The sequence below is a fragment of the Aulonocara sp. 'chitande type north' Nkhata Bay genome, linkage group LG17 (genome assembly GCF_057382095.1).
Source record: "Aulonocara sp. 'chitande type north' Nkhata Bay isolate Kocher_YH1m ecotype deep benthic linkage group LG17, A_spYH_male_GT1.1, whole genome shotgun sequence".
NCBI lineage: Eukaryota > Metazoa > Chordata > Actinopteri > Cichliformes > Cichlidae > Aulonocara > Aulonocara sp. 'chitande type north' Nkhata Bay.
This window is the reverse complement of record NC_141360.1, coordinates 8,284,108-8,300,162: the sequence shown is the minus strand read 5'-3', so window position 1 is coordinate 8,300,162 and position 16,055 is coordinate 8,284,108. Positions and strand designations below refer to the sequence as shown.

Here is a 16,055-nt window from a genome sequence, read left to right as displayed (position 1 = left end):
TTCTTTTCGTGCTGTTGTTTGGCTTGTCTTCATTTACCACTGACAAATGAGCTTCTTTACTTGCCCACAAATCATGTGTTGGCTGAACATTTGACGCTTTGGGATTGTTGGTAATCATTCTTATCAGACAAACACCTACAAAGACGCGTCTGGGCCTGCGTTCTCTCTCTCAGTCAGCCATCGGTACAGTGAAACCACTCGTTCAGTACATTCGTGCCATCCTTTGGACGGGACATCAAGCACAAACTTGGGACTTGTTTCAACCTGTGTGCTTTCCAAACACAGCTTGCATCCTCACCTCACAGCGAGGAGTTTCTGCTGACAGTAGCTTTTGTCCCACTGTTGCTGCTACTGCACTCTTTTAAAGGAACTTTCTCTACCTTTCCTTGCTGCTGCCAAAGATGCAGCATTGTTTCAATTTTTCCAACTCTGACGTCTTAGCGCCATCTTGTGCCCAATAAAATATCTCTCAAAACTTGTAACTCATTCTAATTCCTATTTTCTCTGTGCAAAAAAAAAAAAGAGAAAAAAGAACCAATTGAGTCATAGCGAGAAAACGATGCTATCTGTGATGTCATGTCCCATGAAGCTCACAGTCGAAGGCAGTTCTGTTAAGTTAAAGCAGCTGACAGTGGTTGTGACTGCTGCTCATAAATCTTTTTGTGGTCCACGCTCTTTTTTTAGCCCATTACTCTAACTGGCTCTTGTTTTTAAACAGTAAGTGAACTTTAAAAATTGTCATTGGCTTTTGTGCTTTTTTGTACTTCTCCCCTTAGTTCATTTCACTCACCTCGTGTACAGTTTGAAAACACATTTTTCCCTTGTGTCTAACCTTTTCAGTAGACGGAAGCAATGCTACAGAAGCCCTAAATTAACAGCACTGGGAATTAACAAAATCATTTTTTATGTTTCTGTAGTGGTTAAACCACCATTGTGCACAAGCTCTTTAATCAAAATGATAGTAAATGGTAAATGATGTTATTATTTCTGGATTAAGATGCCAAATTACAGTTATGTTTCCATTCAGGAATGCCAGTAAATGATTTTTAGCGGTTGAATGTCCTTTTGACTGGGACTATTGGACTTTAACCAGCTATGCTGCTCTAAATTAATATCCAAAGGACTTACCTTATTGAATTAAATAGTAAATTGACTTGTTTGTATAAAGCACTTTATACCTCATGTCTCATCACATACGCACTTTTTTTTGTGTCTAAATACTTTCTTCGATAAGTGCACGAGAAGTAACTCAAGGTTCAGTATCTTGCCCAAGAATACTTTGGCACATAGACTGGAGTAGCCAGGGATTAAACCACCAACCTTTAAATTAGCAGATGACCTGCTCTGCTTCATGAGCCACAAAACTTCTGATGTTGCAAATTTAGCTCACAGGCATAAAAACAAATGCCATTGGTCACATAATTGGAGTGTCTTGGCTATACAATGTTTGGACTACGACAAACAGAGTCTCATCCTGGAGTTTCTGTGTTGTGTCTGTAGCTGTCAGGCAACCTTGAAATATTAAACTCAGCCATCGCGTGTGTGTGGCCACACGGGAAATTGTGGTGATAATGATGGTGGTGTTGGTAATGACGAGAAGCCGTGCATGACTTCTGTTAACTACACAGGATGTTTGAGTGAATCACCACTGAGCTCATGATTATGTTTCCAGGGAAAACCAGGTATTCCAGGCAGCACCGGGGAGAGGGGAGCCCAAGGTGAACCAGTAAGTATGCGCTTTTTTTCCTGCTGCATTGATGTGGTTGTTACAGGAAACTGCAAACAAACCGCATGCTGTGAAAAACACCTTCAGCAGAACATGTAATGACAGCGGGGAGAACGCGCTCGCCCGTAGATGCTCGCACGAGTTTCGCGAGGGAGAAGCTGTTACAGTTTAAATCACACGAGAAGCTCTGATCTTAGCAGAAAGAGAATCATTTCGGGGGAGGGAGTATATATTTGATATTCTTTATTTTCTTCCCTCTTCTGCTTTCACCACACCTGAATGCTCCCCACCTTGTGCCTCCCTTTTTGGCTTAGTCTTCAAATTCTTAATTTGCCTGGAACTCCTTCAGTCCCCACAGGGGCAGGAGGAATGTCAAACAGTCAGATACAGATATTTATAAGGGTGAGAGCTTTCTGTAATGCTAGATGCTCTGTTTATGTTATAGGTCTCATCTTGTGTGTTTGGCTGGTCTTCAGTCTTTTTATTTCAGACTCATTCAATCTCATCTCTCAGTTCTTTTTCTAGACTAGACATATAATTAAAAGTTGGGGCATTACATGCTAGAATTTTTTATTATATCTATTTTGTTCTATTTTGTTTTAAGTTCCTGATGTAGAAGTTAATGAGATTCCTGAATCATTGTGTTTGTGTGCTTTAGCCATGGTGGTTCTTTTTCTTTCAGGGACCCAGAGGACCTGCTGGAGAGGCTGGACCTGATGGAGAACAAGGACCTGAAGTACTTTACATTAAATGCTCATGATGCTTTATTGATTATGAGTATTATTTGACAATCCTATCCAAATGTATACAAATGAAATATTGCCTATGGTTCTCTTTCCCATCATTGTAGGGTTTACCAGGCTTAGAGGGAGAACCAGGTGCCATTGGAGAGCCAGGGGAAAAGGTTTGTACTGTCTTGTTATAATTCTTGAACCTTTGCCTTCTTCCTGCTCCACTAATTTGCAAATCAATGGGCACGCTCATTGAAAGTGAAACAGCGGGTGATGCAAATATGTAAGTGTGTTCTGACCTCCAGCCAGCTTCTTGTTGTGGTTTGTCTCCCTGTAGGGTGATGTTGGGCCTCCAGGAGCTGAAGGGGAGCAGGGGCAGGAGGGAATGAGAGTGAGTGACTGCAGTTTGCTAATCCCTTCCTTCCCTGTGTTCGGGTAACCCTAACCCAGTTGTATATTTACTCACCCCCCTCATTCTGACAGAGATGTTTTATCCGCTTGCCAGAAGAAAGTAGAAATACAAGAGTGTTTGTGTGATGTATAAACTATATATATATGTAGATGGAACAGACTGCTTTAGTTTCATCTTCCCGTGTTGTGCACAGAATTAGGCAGAGCTTTGAATGGCTGGCTGTCCGTGGGCAGATTTTTTAACATGACAGGGCTTAACTGTGCAAGATCCATTCAAAAACATTGTGTGTTAGATAAGTGTTTCATTAAGTCGAGGCTTATTGCAAAGAATGGCACGATGCAGCCCATGAGTACTGGATATAAGCTGTCAGCAGCAGAGGGGCCAAGCGGCTTCTGTCAAACATGCACGCACTTTATGCCCCAGTCTCTATCTTCCTTTCATCATTTCATGTATTTTAAGTTCCTCATATGTACTTAAAACTATTTTGATTATGTAAAATGTGTGAGAGGAAGCGAGCTAAATCTGCAATCCTTTTCTATCAAATACTTGGATGGAAAACAAAAACCTGGATCATATGTGACATGTGGCAGTATGGTTGTTTCCATGGAGATCTTACCAGTGCAGATGTTCTATGAGGTCTAGGTTTTATAGTTTAAATGATTATATTGTGGATTTCAACATAATTTGAATTTTTCATGAATCTATTTCCATTTTAGAGAGCGCTGCATGATTTTTGCCTTTTGGTTACGCAAAAATAATTATCCCTTAATGTATTTTTGTTTTAAACAAACACATTATAAATACAAGAGTAAGTAAAGTAAAGTCTAGTTCTCATCACATTGAAGTGATGTGCAAGTATATTTGAGGATGCATGCATGCAGTAGGTTGGATTAGGTCGGGCTGGGAGCTTTTTTTTATCACACGTAACCACAGGTTACACAAATTATTAAACAATCTTGTGTTACCAAGGGATGTGAAGTTGTGCAGAGTATTATTTAAACTTGCCGAGGATTTCCAGAAGCAGCATGCCTGTTACTAAGAATCAATGTCTATTTCATAAACGGCTCCAATTAAAACTGAAGTAAAAATTCATAGATGCATTGTAGTTTTCTTGGCACTTGAGTTGAGATGTAATAGGAACTGCTGATTTCTAACTTTTTACAGCAGATGTATTTAAAACTGTTTTTATGTTTTAAGGGTCCTCCCGGTCCCCCTGGTGAAGACGGACCTCAGGGAAAAGATGGAGCCAAGGTTTGTTGACTTGTGTGTTCTTGATTATTTCTGATCAAATGAACCAGGGAGGCAAAAGATTTATTTTAGCAGGACTGACCCTATGATAGTAAATCAAAATGTTAGAACATCCGCAGATTAGCTCAGGATTCCAAAATAGGTCATCCCAGTGGTACATTGAATCTCATTGCATTACTTAGTATATCCACTTAATTTCACACTGGATTTGAGTATGATATTAAAATCTACGGAAGCGGGTGAAAGTAATGTTAGTTTGCCCCAAATCTTCCATCTTTCTAGTGGTAATATAATAAAAGCTTATTCTATTGTTGCTGAATTGTCTTTACTTTTACTCTTTTCTTGTGTGCCTGTTTTCCTCTTTCTACGTCAAATTGCCAGGGTGAACCTGGAGAGCGTGGGCCTTTTGGGGAGCCAGGGGAGAAAGGGACAGAAGGGGATCCTGGACCCCTGGGGCCACCTGGAGAGCCTGGGAAACAGGGCTTCCGTGTAAGTTAATATTGGTCCCAAAGTTTAACTTTCAGATAATACAGCAAACTTCATGTAAATGAGGGAAATCTAGAGACACATTTCTGTAAATAATACCTTTGATTCCCAGTAGGGGTCACTCTGCTCTTCAATAAAAACGTTTTGCTACTGGGTTGATAAATTTACCTTGTCAGAGATTTTGGATGTGTAGCATGGTCTGAGAGCTGCAGATCTTAGGTTCTTGGTGTTTGGAGATACAGATCCAAGTCTAGCCATGGGTGACAAGGAGCAAGAAGGTCACTGTTATCTGGAGGGAAGGACGCAGATTCAGAGTGTATCTAGTGTATCAGTATCTGCTGGTTAGTGTTTAATCTGAACATCGGGCAATAAAGTGAGATAGAATCCAGAATATGACAGAGTCTGTTCTGGGATAATTTAAAACGTATTTTAAGCAATATAATTTACTGGCAATCACTTTACAGGGTCCAGAAGGAAAAGTGGGTCCCCCAGGAAACAGAGGACGGCACGGAAAGAAAGTAAATATCCTGATCAGCCAAGTTCCATTTAACACAAAGGGCACATTTAACACAGAGAGCCACTGAGGCATCTAGTCTTATAGTTTATTTTTAAAGTAACCTGCTTACAATAAAACGAAAACAGCAAGATTTATTAATAATACTAATTTTTATGTCTTTTAATTATATTTACAATCTTTTACAGGGAGAGAGGGGTCCTCCTGGTCTTGCTGGGGAGATTGGCGCTCGGGGAGACATCGGCCAGCCGGGCGAGCCAGGACTGAAAGGTGCCAGGGGAACTCGAGGCACATCTGTAAGGTCCCATTTCTTCTTCTACTACTGTAGGTGTTGAAGACTGCAAGCCACAGTTTATATTGAAGGTGTGGCCTGCAGTCTATGATGTTTGTTAATTGAATCTGTGGAATTGTATCAGCTGAACCTTTAGCTATAATGGGCTAGAGAGGGGAAAAAGACACATCTTGTGTATAATTAATTCTTTATACTGCTGAAGTCAATCGAACTCAGAATTTCAAAACCAAAGCAAACTGTTAAAACCAAAGCAAGAAGATGTAAGAGATGGCAAGCTAGGAGGATGCCAGACATTTTTTCAGCTCCCCTTTCAGTAGAACCACTGAGACTACTTTGATATAGCTGTGGATCAACGATTTATAAGCCTGCCAAAGATATATTTATCTGGAGAAGACCTAAAAAGCAAAGCAGAAGCACCATGACTGATTCAAGGCCTTATTTCGCATTTTCTGCATTGCTTCCAGGGTCAGCCTGGAGTCATGGGGATAGACGGGCAACCAGGACTTCCAGGATACCCAGTAAGTTTTTCTTTTCTAAACTTGGTTTCATGAAAACAGTCTTTTTGTCTTCACTCGTGTATACATGAATGTGTATTGTATAACCATGTGGGATAAACACACACACACACGAAAACTTAACAACCATATGTGCACATGCTCAGAAACGCACAAAACCCCATGAGTACAGTGCCCTGAGATTTTCATGCCAGAACACTTTACTCACAGTTATTGAAGAAAGAAGGATGACTGACACATCAGTCATCCTTCTTTGCTTTTCTCGGTAGCCTGAGATATCCTCAAAAACACTAGATATCAGAAAATATCTTTACAAATTCTACACAAATAGAGCCTAATGCTTGTTGCTAATGTTTTTTGTGAATCTGTGTGTGCATGTGTGCTTTCAGAGTCCTTCAGACTTGATTGAATCTGACATAATATATGGAATTTTGTTTATCCCTAAAAAACAGTTCTGATTAAAAGCCAGCATAAGTGTGGCAGCCCCATTACGTACAATAGTCAGGTTTTCTTTTTTTTCTTTAGGGGCACCTTGGAAAGCCTGGGCCCGTTGGCCCGCCAGGACCCAAAGGTGAAAAGGTAATTTGATACCTGAATTTGTGACTTATGTCCTTAACTGGATTTCTTAGGTTATTCAGAGTTCTTTAAAGTACTAAATTATCTGCCTGCAATCTACATCCACTCATCTATGATTGTATGTTTGCGTTTGCTACATCCCAGGGTTACCCAGGCGAGGACAACAGGACCCCAGGACTGCCAGGGCCCTTAGGTGAACCAGTAGGTCTTGCTTTCCTTTAAACTCTTCATTCTGAACTCTCCTTGCTCTGCTTATCCAAAGCAATTTAAATACCAGATTGAGACTGGATGTAAAAGTTAATCCTGATCAGCTCCTGATTTTAGCACCAAATGCACTCATTGATAAAAAATGAATGTTAAAGTTTCTTATCCTAAATCTGTCATGTGCATGAAGCGATTATCAACCTTCTGTGTCTTAATTACTGACTGAGAAGTTAGAGACAAAACGGCTACCTCACACACAGGGCACAGCTAAAGTTTTCTTCCTAATACCTAAGTCACCACAAGGATTCAGCATATTTCACAGTGACTCATTCTTAAACTAATATCAAAGGAGGATCAGCATAAAGCGGCTTTAGAAACCCCGGAGTCATGCAGTCATACAACAGTTGTGTTCTCTAAGATGCATTTCCCCTGCAATAGTCATGATGACTACTGACAGAGGCTACACTGCATGAACAGTTGGAGGTATTGGCTGTCTGCACGTCAGTAGTATTGAATTTTCAAGTTGGCACAGAATTGCAGTGTATAGTATAAGCAATACAATGCCAGCCTCTGCTTTATTGTACCCTGTAATCACGTTCAGAGAGATTCATGTGTTTGATATGTGGGGAGTGAGTCTGAGTAGGTGCCCAGCTCACCTGAAGCTGTGCAGGTAAAAGACAGTCATGTATGTATATGCAGTATGCACATTCATGTGTGTGCATTCATTGTCTACGCAGGGGCCTCCAGGGGAACGAGGAGAGCGTGGAGAGTCGGGGGATGAAGGCTATCAGGTAGGAACGAACCATTAAACGTCAGACACACGGCACTCCGCTCAGTCTGCTTGATTGTTGTTTATACTCCACGCTGCCCCTTTCGCATGAAGAGCAGACCACACATGTTGGAGAGGATTACCAAAATCCGAGCAATAAGGCTGAGAAAATCTGTTGCTTTTTCCCAAGAAGTACACACACTTGAGCACAAGTTCACGGTGATGGCAACGTATTAACTGGGGGGGTCTGTGCTAGTCTGTGAACTCGTCTCCAAATTCAAAAATCTTCATTGTCGTTAACATATAAAACATTTTGGTTTTTAGATGCATTTGTTTTTGTTGTATTATTCTGTAGTTTCCTTAGACAGGACAAAAGACAGACTGGTTAGTTAAGTAAATGGATGAAATAGCTTAATTCGGTGCAGTTATAGATAATATAAAAAAATCCTAGTTTTGATACTATGGAGCCTCTGAGTTTTTACTGCAGGTGGAAAAGAGGCATTTGGGTATAGACATTAATTATGCTTTTGGGCTCCCTCTTTAGTAAAGAACATGAGAATGATGTGTATGTATTATTCACAAATAAAAAGTTACTTATCAAATCTGAAAATTATGTTTCAGGGCTATATCGGTACCCCTGGACCTCGTGGGGCTTCTGGACCACAAGGCCCACCGGTAAGTCAGTAAACAGCTGCCTAAAAATTTACAAAGAACTAAACCGAAGTTTTAGACTGAAGAAGGCTCGTGGATGAGAGCTAAAGAAGACTTAAAGAAGTCTGGTTGCCTTTTTATTTTCAAGCTTAAGACTACCATGACCTAATGGCAGAGAACCCACACAGCCGTAGCAACACTATTTAATCTGTTGTTTTTTTACATTTACCCACAGTTAAATATCTCTACTGTGTGCTGGCCATATTGTGGTGATGATAAATATATGAAATATCTAAATGTGTTCTTTCAAAGGGTGACAGATAAGTACGTCTTTAAATCAAAACTTTTTATTCAGTTTGAGAGTGTGATTGTTCTCCTAACAGGAAAATGCCTATTAGATTAGGATCTATACTGTAGGATATACTGTATATGCTGTGGAGTGTTAAAAGTGACTCGATTAAGAAGTAGGGTAAACAAGGATATTCCTTATAATCATAATATTGCATATCATTTTTATATAGATCTACACAGCTTGATAATATTTTGCGTGTTTATATTCTACTTACTTTATAGTGTATTCTTCCTTCGCACAGGGATCTCCAGGCTCCCCCGGAGAACCAGGCCCAAAAGGAGAAAAAGGAGCTCCGGTGAGACTTGACACCATTCACATACAGCATAATACAGCTTTTCAATAATGTGAATAGTTTAGGAAATCACTAAATTTGGTCTCTTCTCTGTGTGGAATGATTGATTTACACCTGACAGTAGAAAATGTACAAAACCAGATGCAAACAGATTTAACCAAAATCCCCAATTTGTCATTTTTTTAGCTGTCACCACAGGAGCATGCTGCTACAGATGTTTAAGCTGCTTGTCACGCTAGATAATTTTAGCTCAGCTGTGGTAGAATTCTGCTTACTTCATCGAGATAGAAAGCAGGCGGTTGAAGAAAAAAAAGATGCTTGGAGCAATGAAGTTTGGACAGCAACCAGGGAACTGCAGCTTTTCCTTACACCCTGAATGCACCATTAAACTTCTCAAATATTTAATCTGATGTTTATTAATGGCTCATTGCTTTTTGTTCTTTGATACTTAAAATGCAGATACGTTTTACTAACATGTGCTACCTTGAACTAACAGGTTTGCTTGCTTAGTCTCATGTTCTTTAGAGCCCTCAGTCTTCACAGGCTTTCTAATTGCATAACTATGCATAACTATGATTTCCCTGTGCAACAGCTTTGACGCTCCTTGATCAGGTTCCATACGGCCTTTTGTAATCTTGAAGTGTCACAGACATGACTGACTCGCCACCACATGCGAAACAGCTTGTATAGAAGAGTGATTATATAAGCAGTTCACATACTATCCAACCATTTCAGTGGATTTCGCCAAACTCGAGTTCAAATTAAGTTTGTGCAATACCTTAACATGGAACTTGTATTTCCATATGCTTAGAAGCACTGAGAACTTAGCAGCCTGCCAGGAAACACTGGAAACTTTGAGGATCTTCTGTATGCCTGTTTTAGATTAACAGCTTTGATAAAGCATTTCTTAAACAATATCTCTCTGGGACTATGAATAAATCACTGTCACTGGGTTGATGTTTTTAGCTGTTATGGTTTTAAAGTATCCATAAAGGTTTTGAACTGGACATTTCTTGCAACAGTATTCAGTGATTTTCACTAAAATCTGAAACATTTCTCTGTGAAGTATAGTAAAAATCACATTTTTACTGTGTAGAGAGTGATATACTAAAACATTTGTGTTTTCTTTTTAATGCACATGTTATTTTTCATGTTTATGTTTTTCTAGGGTTTGGCTGGAAAGAAAGGTGCAAGAGGTCTGGTTGGAGCTCCCAGCATTGAAGTAAGCATCATATTAGCTCAGTTAAGTGAATGGCCTAAAGAGAAGCAGCCGCCTCTTTACATTAGCTGAGAACCTTCTGCATCATCAAATTATTGCATATGTCTACACGGTTCTCATTCCTTTAAAAGAAAAAAAATCACAAGATCAACAGTGATCATTGAGAAAATAAACAGATGTGAGCTTTAATTTAAAAAACTTGATAAGCCAAAACCCAACATGATTGCAATAAAAATGCAAAAACTAAACTAAATCAAACTATGAGGAAGGCACTAAAGACAAAAGTAGGACATCTGGGAGCAGATGATTACACAAAGAGAAAGACAAGACTAGACATACAGGCTTAGGGATGACTGACAATGAGACACAGTTGGAAATAAACAGGCAGGAAAGGAACAAAGACAGGAGACAAAACCCAGAGCAAGACACACAAGAAAACCAACCTTCAAAATAAAACGAAGTAACTGAAAGACAAAGTAACTGACAAATATGAAGACAGAGAAGACCAGGATAAATATTTTACTGTAATTTCTAACGATCCAGATGGTGGACTTCAGTGCTTCAGGCTAAGCATCAGAGGAAGAATCACAGGTGTAAATATAGTCACGAGATTATTGACGGAAAGTGATGTTTTACGAAAAGATTGATGGTATTTTTAAATGCCCCTCTGGCTGAAACTGACACTGTCATTTAACAGGGGCCGACTGGTTTACCTGGGCTCACAGGAATGAAGGGTTATCCAGGCCCTGATGGCCCCCCGGGACCAACTGGCTTAGCAGGACTCCCAGGAAAACAAGGTCGACAGGTAATCGGTGACATATAGACAGCAGCGTTTCCTTGGTGTTGGGATTAACATTATAGCAAACGCTAACTACGGTAGCCTTAAGTAATTGATTAGCTTACTATTTTAGGCAATTCAATAGTCTCACATTAATGAAATATATTTAAAAAGCAGAGTTCAGTTGAATGTTTTTCACCATGAGCACTGTTAATGTTGGTCGCAGAAGGAGTCGAAAGACGTAGTTGCACAGCTAAACTGTCAACAGGGGAGTTCCTTTACTGGAGACTTGCGGCGTGCTTTCTGTAGCACCACAAAAATCAACAAATGGGACTCATGGAATTGCAAGTGACCAAAGATTTACTCCAGCTCCTTCCATCTGTTATTGTATGAGTGGGACTGGAGACTTGGACTGATCATTAAATGTCGTGTTTGATTTGATTGGCCTCTTCATTTTGGGCCTCTCCAAATATATATGCAGCCAAAGTGGACTGGGATTACATGCGTGCAAAAGGCCTTTTAGCCAAGTTGGAAAGCCAAGTCCTACTGGTCTGGCTTTCATTTAGATAATGTTGTATGAAAGTCTAGTGAGGCTAATTTTAGCCATTGATGCTTTTCAGATGAACTAAAACTATACAGTTTCCCATTGGTAACATCCCCAACTGCACTGGTGTTGAAAGAACGTGAATAATCCCTTAAAATTATATCTGTCTAATTTAAATATAGTAACATGTCTTACATTGCTGTGTAAAAAGTAATGCAATGATTTGACATTGCATCACTTTTTACTTTCAGCTCCACAAGAAGGCAAATTTTCAGGTCTGCTGTAGTAGAGGGCCGTTGTTGTTTTACTTGATAAAGGACATTCTTCACTCCTTAACTTCAAGTCTTTAAATCAAACTGCTGCTTAAAAGCGGCTGATTCTGAGTCTTGGAGAAACCCTTTCAAATAATTTTCAGCTTTTCTGTGAATCAGTTTTAGTTTTTCATTCAAGCTGCCAAGAAAAAACTGTCAGGTTTCATAAATCCTTTTGTCGTTATCGTCTTTGCCCTTTGTGCCTAAGTTGGCACAGAATTCACTGTGACATCATAAATGAAATTTTTGGAAATAACTTAACAATTCATGCTCATGTTAAAAAGAATCACAACATTAATTTCTAATATGATAAAATGATGAACCGATTATGCATCACATGCCAAGTACCAGATGTCCATGGATGTTGTTATCTAGGTTTAATCTGGTCTGCCATTCGTGACATTTACAGACCCTCTTGTGTGCAAATTAGTTGAAAAGTTAAAATCCGTCTCTTTCGGGCTCAAATTCAACAAATTTATGTTTACCTTCCAAGTCATTTTCTTTTGATTAGAAGTTAAAATGATTTCTAAATGGCACATAGCCCCTTTTACCCGCATTCCTGTATGTGGGGAAAGGTGAAGGGTAAATTGTTCAGACCTTGGTTTATCTAAGGGTTTGCCACACCTGCATACTGTGGGTTTCATCCAGTAAACCACTGGTGGTGTAATTCCACCGAAATTCCTAAAGTATCCTGTCTCTTCACTGTCAGCCACATGGGAGGCAACAACTCACTGAGTGTGTTATTCTAAAATCTCAGGCTCCCTGCTGCCTCACCTACACTGCTGATGGAGCAGGAAACCACTGTGGTCTACAAAGTAAAAAACAACTCACTAACAGGTTTTCTGGACAGCCTTTAGACATACGCTGTCGAGGACCCGTGTTCTAAAATTGCTTCAACACAACAATTTTAGAATTTTGTTTATATAATGAAACACTGGAAATAGTGTTCATTGTACTCTATAGCAGCTAATTGTAGTAGATGTCAATATTTACCATCAGTAAATAACCCTCTCCACTAACACTCAAGTTCCAAATGATTTTTCCAACATGCATTTATACACTTGTGTTTAGCTTTTGCAGAGGACTATGCTTGTGGTTTTGTCTGCTTTGTCAGAAGTTTGAGTGTCATTTGTTTAATAGCAACATTTAAACAGAAGAGGCACCCATAAGATAGACCTCAAATGTGTCACTATATATGTCATTTACTACTGTAGAGTAGTGTTTTAAACAGTGGCATAATGTTTTGTGGATTTTGTGTTGTGCCTTTTGAGGAAGCACACTAACTTTAGTACCTTTTTAACCTTGGCAAAGATTTGTTCAATCATCTCTTGTGTGTATGTAGGGTCAGAGGGGCTCAGTGGGACTGGAAGGGCCTGCTGGACGGCCAGGTCCAATGGGAGAACTTGGACTTCCTGGACATTCTGGAGAAAGGGGACCGCCAGGTCACAAGGTGGAAATGTTAATCATTATAAAGACCCATTTTCTTTGTGAAAAAGAAAGTCATCTCCGGTGAGATAAAATGCTACTGTGACATGCACCTAAACTGTTTAATTGACCTTTTATTGGATCAGGGAGAATCTGGCCTACCAGGAGACAGGGGGGGCCCTGGAATCAAAGGCATGAAGGGAGCTGCAGGTGACCAGGGAAAGAAAGGAGACCCAGGACCCAAAGGGCTGTCTGTGAGTACATGCAAGCAAAGTCCTAAAATGGAAGTCAATCTTTAATAGTACTTGAGAACGTTTGTTTTAAACTGTGTGGTAGTTCTGTGATTTATTATCAAAGTTTTGACATACAATTAGGCCTATATATAAAAACAGCTGTAATTCCTTAACAGTTAATTTAAAAACTTTCGTTAAACTCTTTTTAAGATAATTTAAAGCTAAAATTTGCATTTCAATCACATCTTGTTTTTTTGATTTAAAATCCACTGCGGTGGTGCACAGAAACAGTCTCAGTGTGCAAAACATTTGGCTCTAACTGTATGTTTGAGGATCAGTTCTGTTCATCATGGACGGTGTTTAGAAGACAGGATTATGACTCTGATGCAGGACAGGACTTAAACTTAAAACAGTGTTTATTGCTGGTGTTTCATGGGTAAAACAAACAATAAGAGAGGCATTAGGGAGGCTCAGAGAATATATAGACACGCAGCAGGTAATTAGGGAGACTGGAAACACTGGGGAAAACAGCTGAAACTCCTTTGGGAAAGCAAGACAAGGGAAACAAAACTACACACAGTGACCAAGAGACGAGGGACTATCAAAGCAGGACAGGAAGTAATCAAAAGACGAGAATATCAAATTCTAAGACTTCACAACGAGGCACAGGGGAGGCAAGAAGTGTGATAACGGATGGGAAACACATACACATAAATTAACTAAATGCAGAATACTAGACACAAGAGGACAAACACAGAGGGAGGAATAAACAGCCAGGAACAAGGAATACAACAAAATACGCTAAATAAATGAACTGTAACCCCTAAACAAACCAAAACTTCAAGCTCCATCTAACTCCCAATGCTGGGGCCCAGGACCAGGATGCTGGTAGCTGAATTCACATTTAGAGACAGTGCTACAAAATCAAATTAACTAGCTCCATCGCATAATATTAAATCAAGATACAATATAGATTTTTTTTTTTTAATTCTATGCCTGACGCATTTTTGTAACTCTTTAATCTTCACATTTGTACAGTTTTTATTTCAGCCTGTGTGTTTTTCACAGATACTTGTCATGTCTTTTTTTTCATGTACCCGGTAGAGTATATACATTACTTTCCACTGGAATGCACTTGTTGAAATATGGCTTTATAAGCTTATATACATTCTTTAATACCTCTCTAAATATAGCTTCAGGGACATATGAAGCCAATCTTTGGTGAGGTTTCAATGTGTGCCTGACACTTTTCCAACCTGAGTAGAGTAACAAATTATCTGGGCGAGACTAGGAATGGAAACATTCCACTTGGTGAGGCCAAGTTATGTAAGATCCTCACACTCCAGGGACCTGAAAAAGAGGTGCTCTGCTTTACTTATGTAACTCCCCGAAGAAGAAAAAAGAAACAGCATTTAATCCCTTGCTCTCCCCTCCTATAGTTATCTCCACTGATGCTCCTGAAACTGAGAGGAGACTCAGACCCTTGGGTCAGATCCCTTTACACATTTTAGTCAATAGAGTCTCTGGGCCAGAGTCACCGGTTTCAAAGTGGAGCTGTCTAAAGAATGTGGAAGACTGGCTGTACAAACACTGTCTGCCACCCTGGAAGGCATGTGCTTAGACACAGGATAGGACGCAGACATCCATCCCCTCACAGTGTGTCTAGGTCATGTGAGTGTGTGCACTGAGACTGCCGCAGATTGACAGAAAGTCTTCTGTGTGTGCCCCAGTTCTTTTGAAATAGAAAAGAAGGGTCTTTATAAGGCTTGCCTAGTGTCCCTGTTGTGTCTGGTATTAAAACTGGGTGAAAAATCAAGTAAATCAACCCCACCTCCACACACACACACTTGCCTTTTATATCTTAGTAAGGACATCTAATTGACATAATGCTTTCCCTAGCCACTTACCGTTACCCTAACCATCAAAAATGCCTAACCCTTAGCCTAAACCTAACTGTAGCCCTGACACTAAAACCACATTTTGTGCCTCAAAAATGCCTTCAGACTTATGGGGCCCAGAATTTGGGCTAGAGATTTGCTATTGGATGTTCAGTATACAAATATCAAGTTCCTTTCTTCTCCATTGGAGAAGAAAGAAATAAACAACTTATTTTCTATTGTCCATTATCTCCAATAATAAGTGTTGGCTTTATGTTTTGCATGTGTCTTAAGACCTATTTGTCTTAGGCACCCACCTTTATGAGTAAATCTCCGTAATTCTACTGAGGATATTGTTGAGAGATTTGCTGTCAGCCCCGATTACATCACATAAGAGAAATTTTTTTTTAAAAGAGCCATCTTCTGCATATTGTGTTTTTTGTTTTTTGTTTTTTATAGGGGGAAACTGGAGATTTGGGCATGATTGGTTTACAGGGCTTACCAGGACCTAAGGTAAACAACTGAGTGGCCAACATGTATTAAGAGCATATAGAAAAACGATAAAAAATAACAGGAGAGTAGGTTAGAATAAGAAATAACAAATATCTTTTTCCTTGAAACAGGGGCCAACTGGTGATTTAGGACTGAGAGGTTTCCCTGGTCCTAAAGGTCCTATGGGTACTTTGGTGAGTTTAATAGAAACTGAAATAGGACCAGGTAGGCACACAATGGTGCTTTCTTCAGAAGTACTGCTTTAAATCAAATCCCACTCAGGAAAGAACTTTCAGAAATATAAATACATTTCTGTTTTGTTCCCTGTTGTCAAAGTGTTTATGAAGAGAACATGAATGTAGACACATGTGCAGTACACCTTGAAGTCTTTATAGATGTTTTTACTGC

The 16,055-nt window shown here is 39.6% G+C and overlaps 1 protein-coding gene across 1 annotated transcript in view; it reads left to right on the top strand.

Annotated features, from left to right (window-relative positions):
• col24a1 (collagen type XXIV alpha 1) overlaps nt 1-16,055 on the top strand; it is an 85,684-nt gene that overhangs the window by 62,303 nt on the left and 7,326 nt on the right. The window contains exons 32-51 of the mRNA XM_086268401.1: nt 1,673-1,726; nt 2,409-2,462; nt 2,577-2,630; nt 2,795-2,848; nt 4,067-4,120; nt 4,499-4,606; nt 5,068-5,121; nt 5,306-5,413; nt 5,874-5,927; nt 6,450-6,503; nt 6,645-6,701; nt 7,442-7,495; nt 8,095-8,148; nt 8,718-8,771; nt 9,937-9,990; nt 10,685-10,792; nt 12,963-13,070; nt 13,192-13,299; nt 15,615-15,668; nt 15,779-15,841. Coding sequence (XP_086124527.1) covers nt 1,673-1,726; nt 2,409-2,462; nt 2,577-2,630; nt 2,795-2,848; nt 4,067-4,120; nt 4,499-4,606; nt 5,068-5,121; nt 5,306-5,413; nt 5,874-5,927; nt 6,450-6,503; nt 6,645-6,701; nt 7,442-7,495; nt 8,095-8,148; nt 8,718-8,771; nt 9,937-9,990; nt 10,685-10,792; nt 12,963-13,070; nt 13,192-13,299; nt 15,615-15,668; nt 15,779-15,841 — 1,362 coding nt within the window. The remainder of the gene's footprint in view (nt 1-1,672; nt 1,727-2,408; nt 2,463-2,576; nt 2,631-2,794; nt 2,849-4,066; nt 4,121-4,498; nt 4,607-5,067; nt 5,122-5,305; nt 5,414-5,873; nt 5,928-6,449; nt 6,504-6,644; nt 6,702-7,441; nt 7,496-8,094; nt 8,149-8,717; nt 8,772-9,936; nt 9,991-10,684; nt 10,793-12,962; nt 13,071-13,191; nt 13,300-15,614; nt 15,669-15,778; nt 15,842-16,055) is intronic.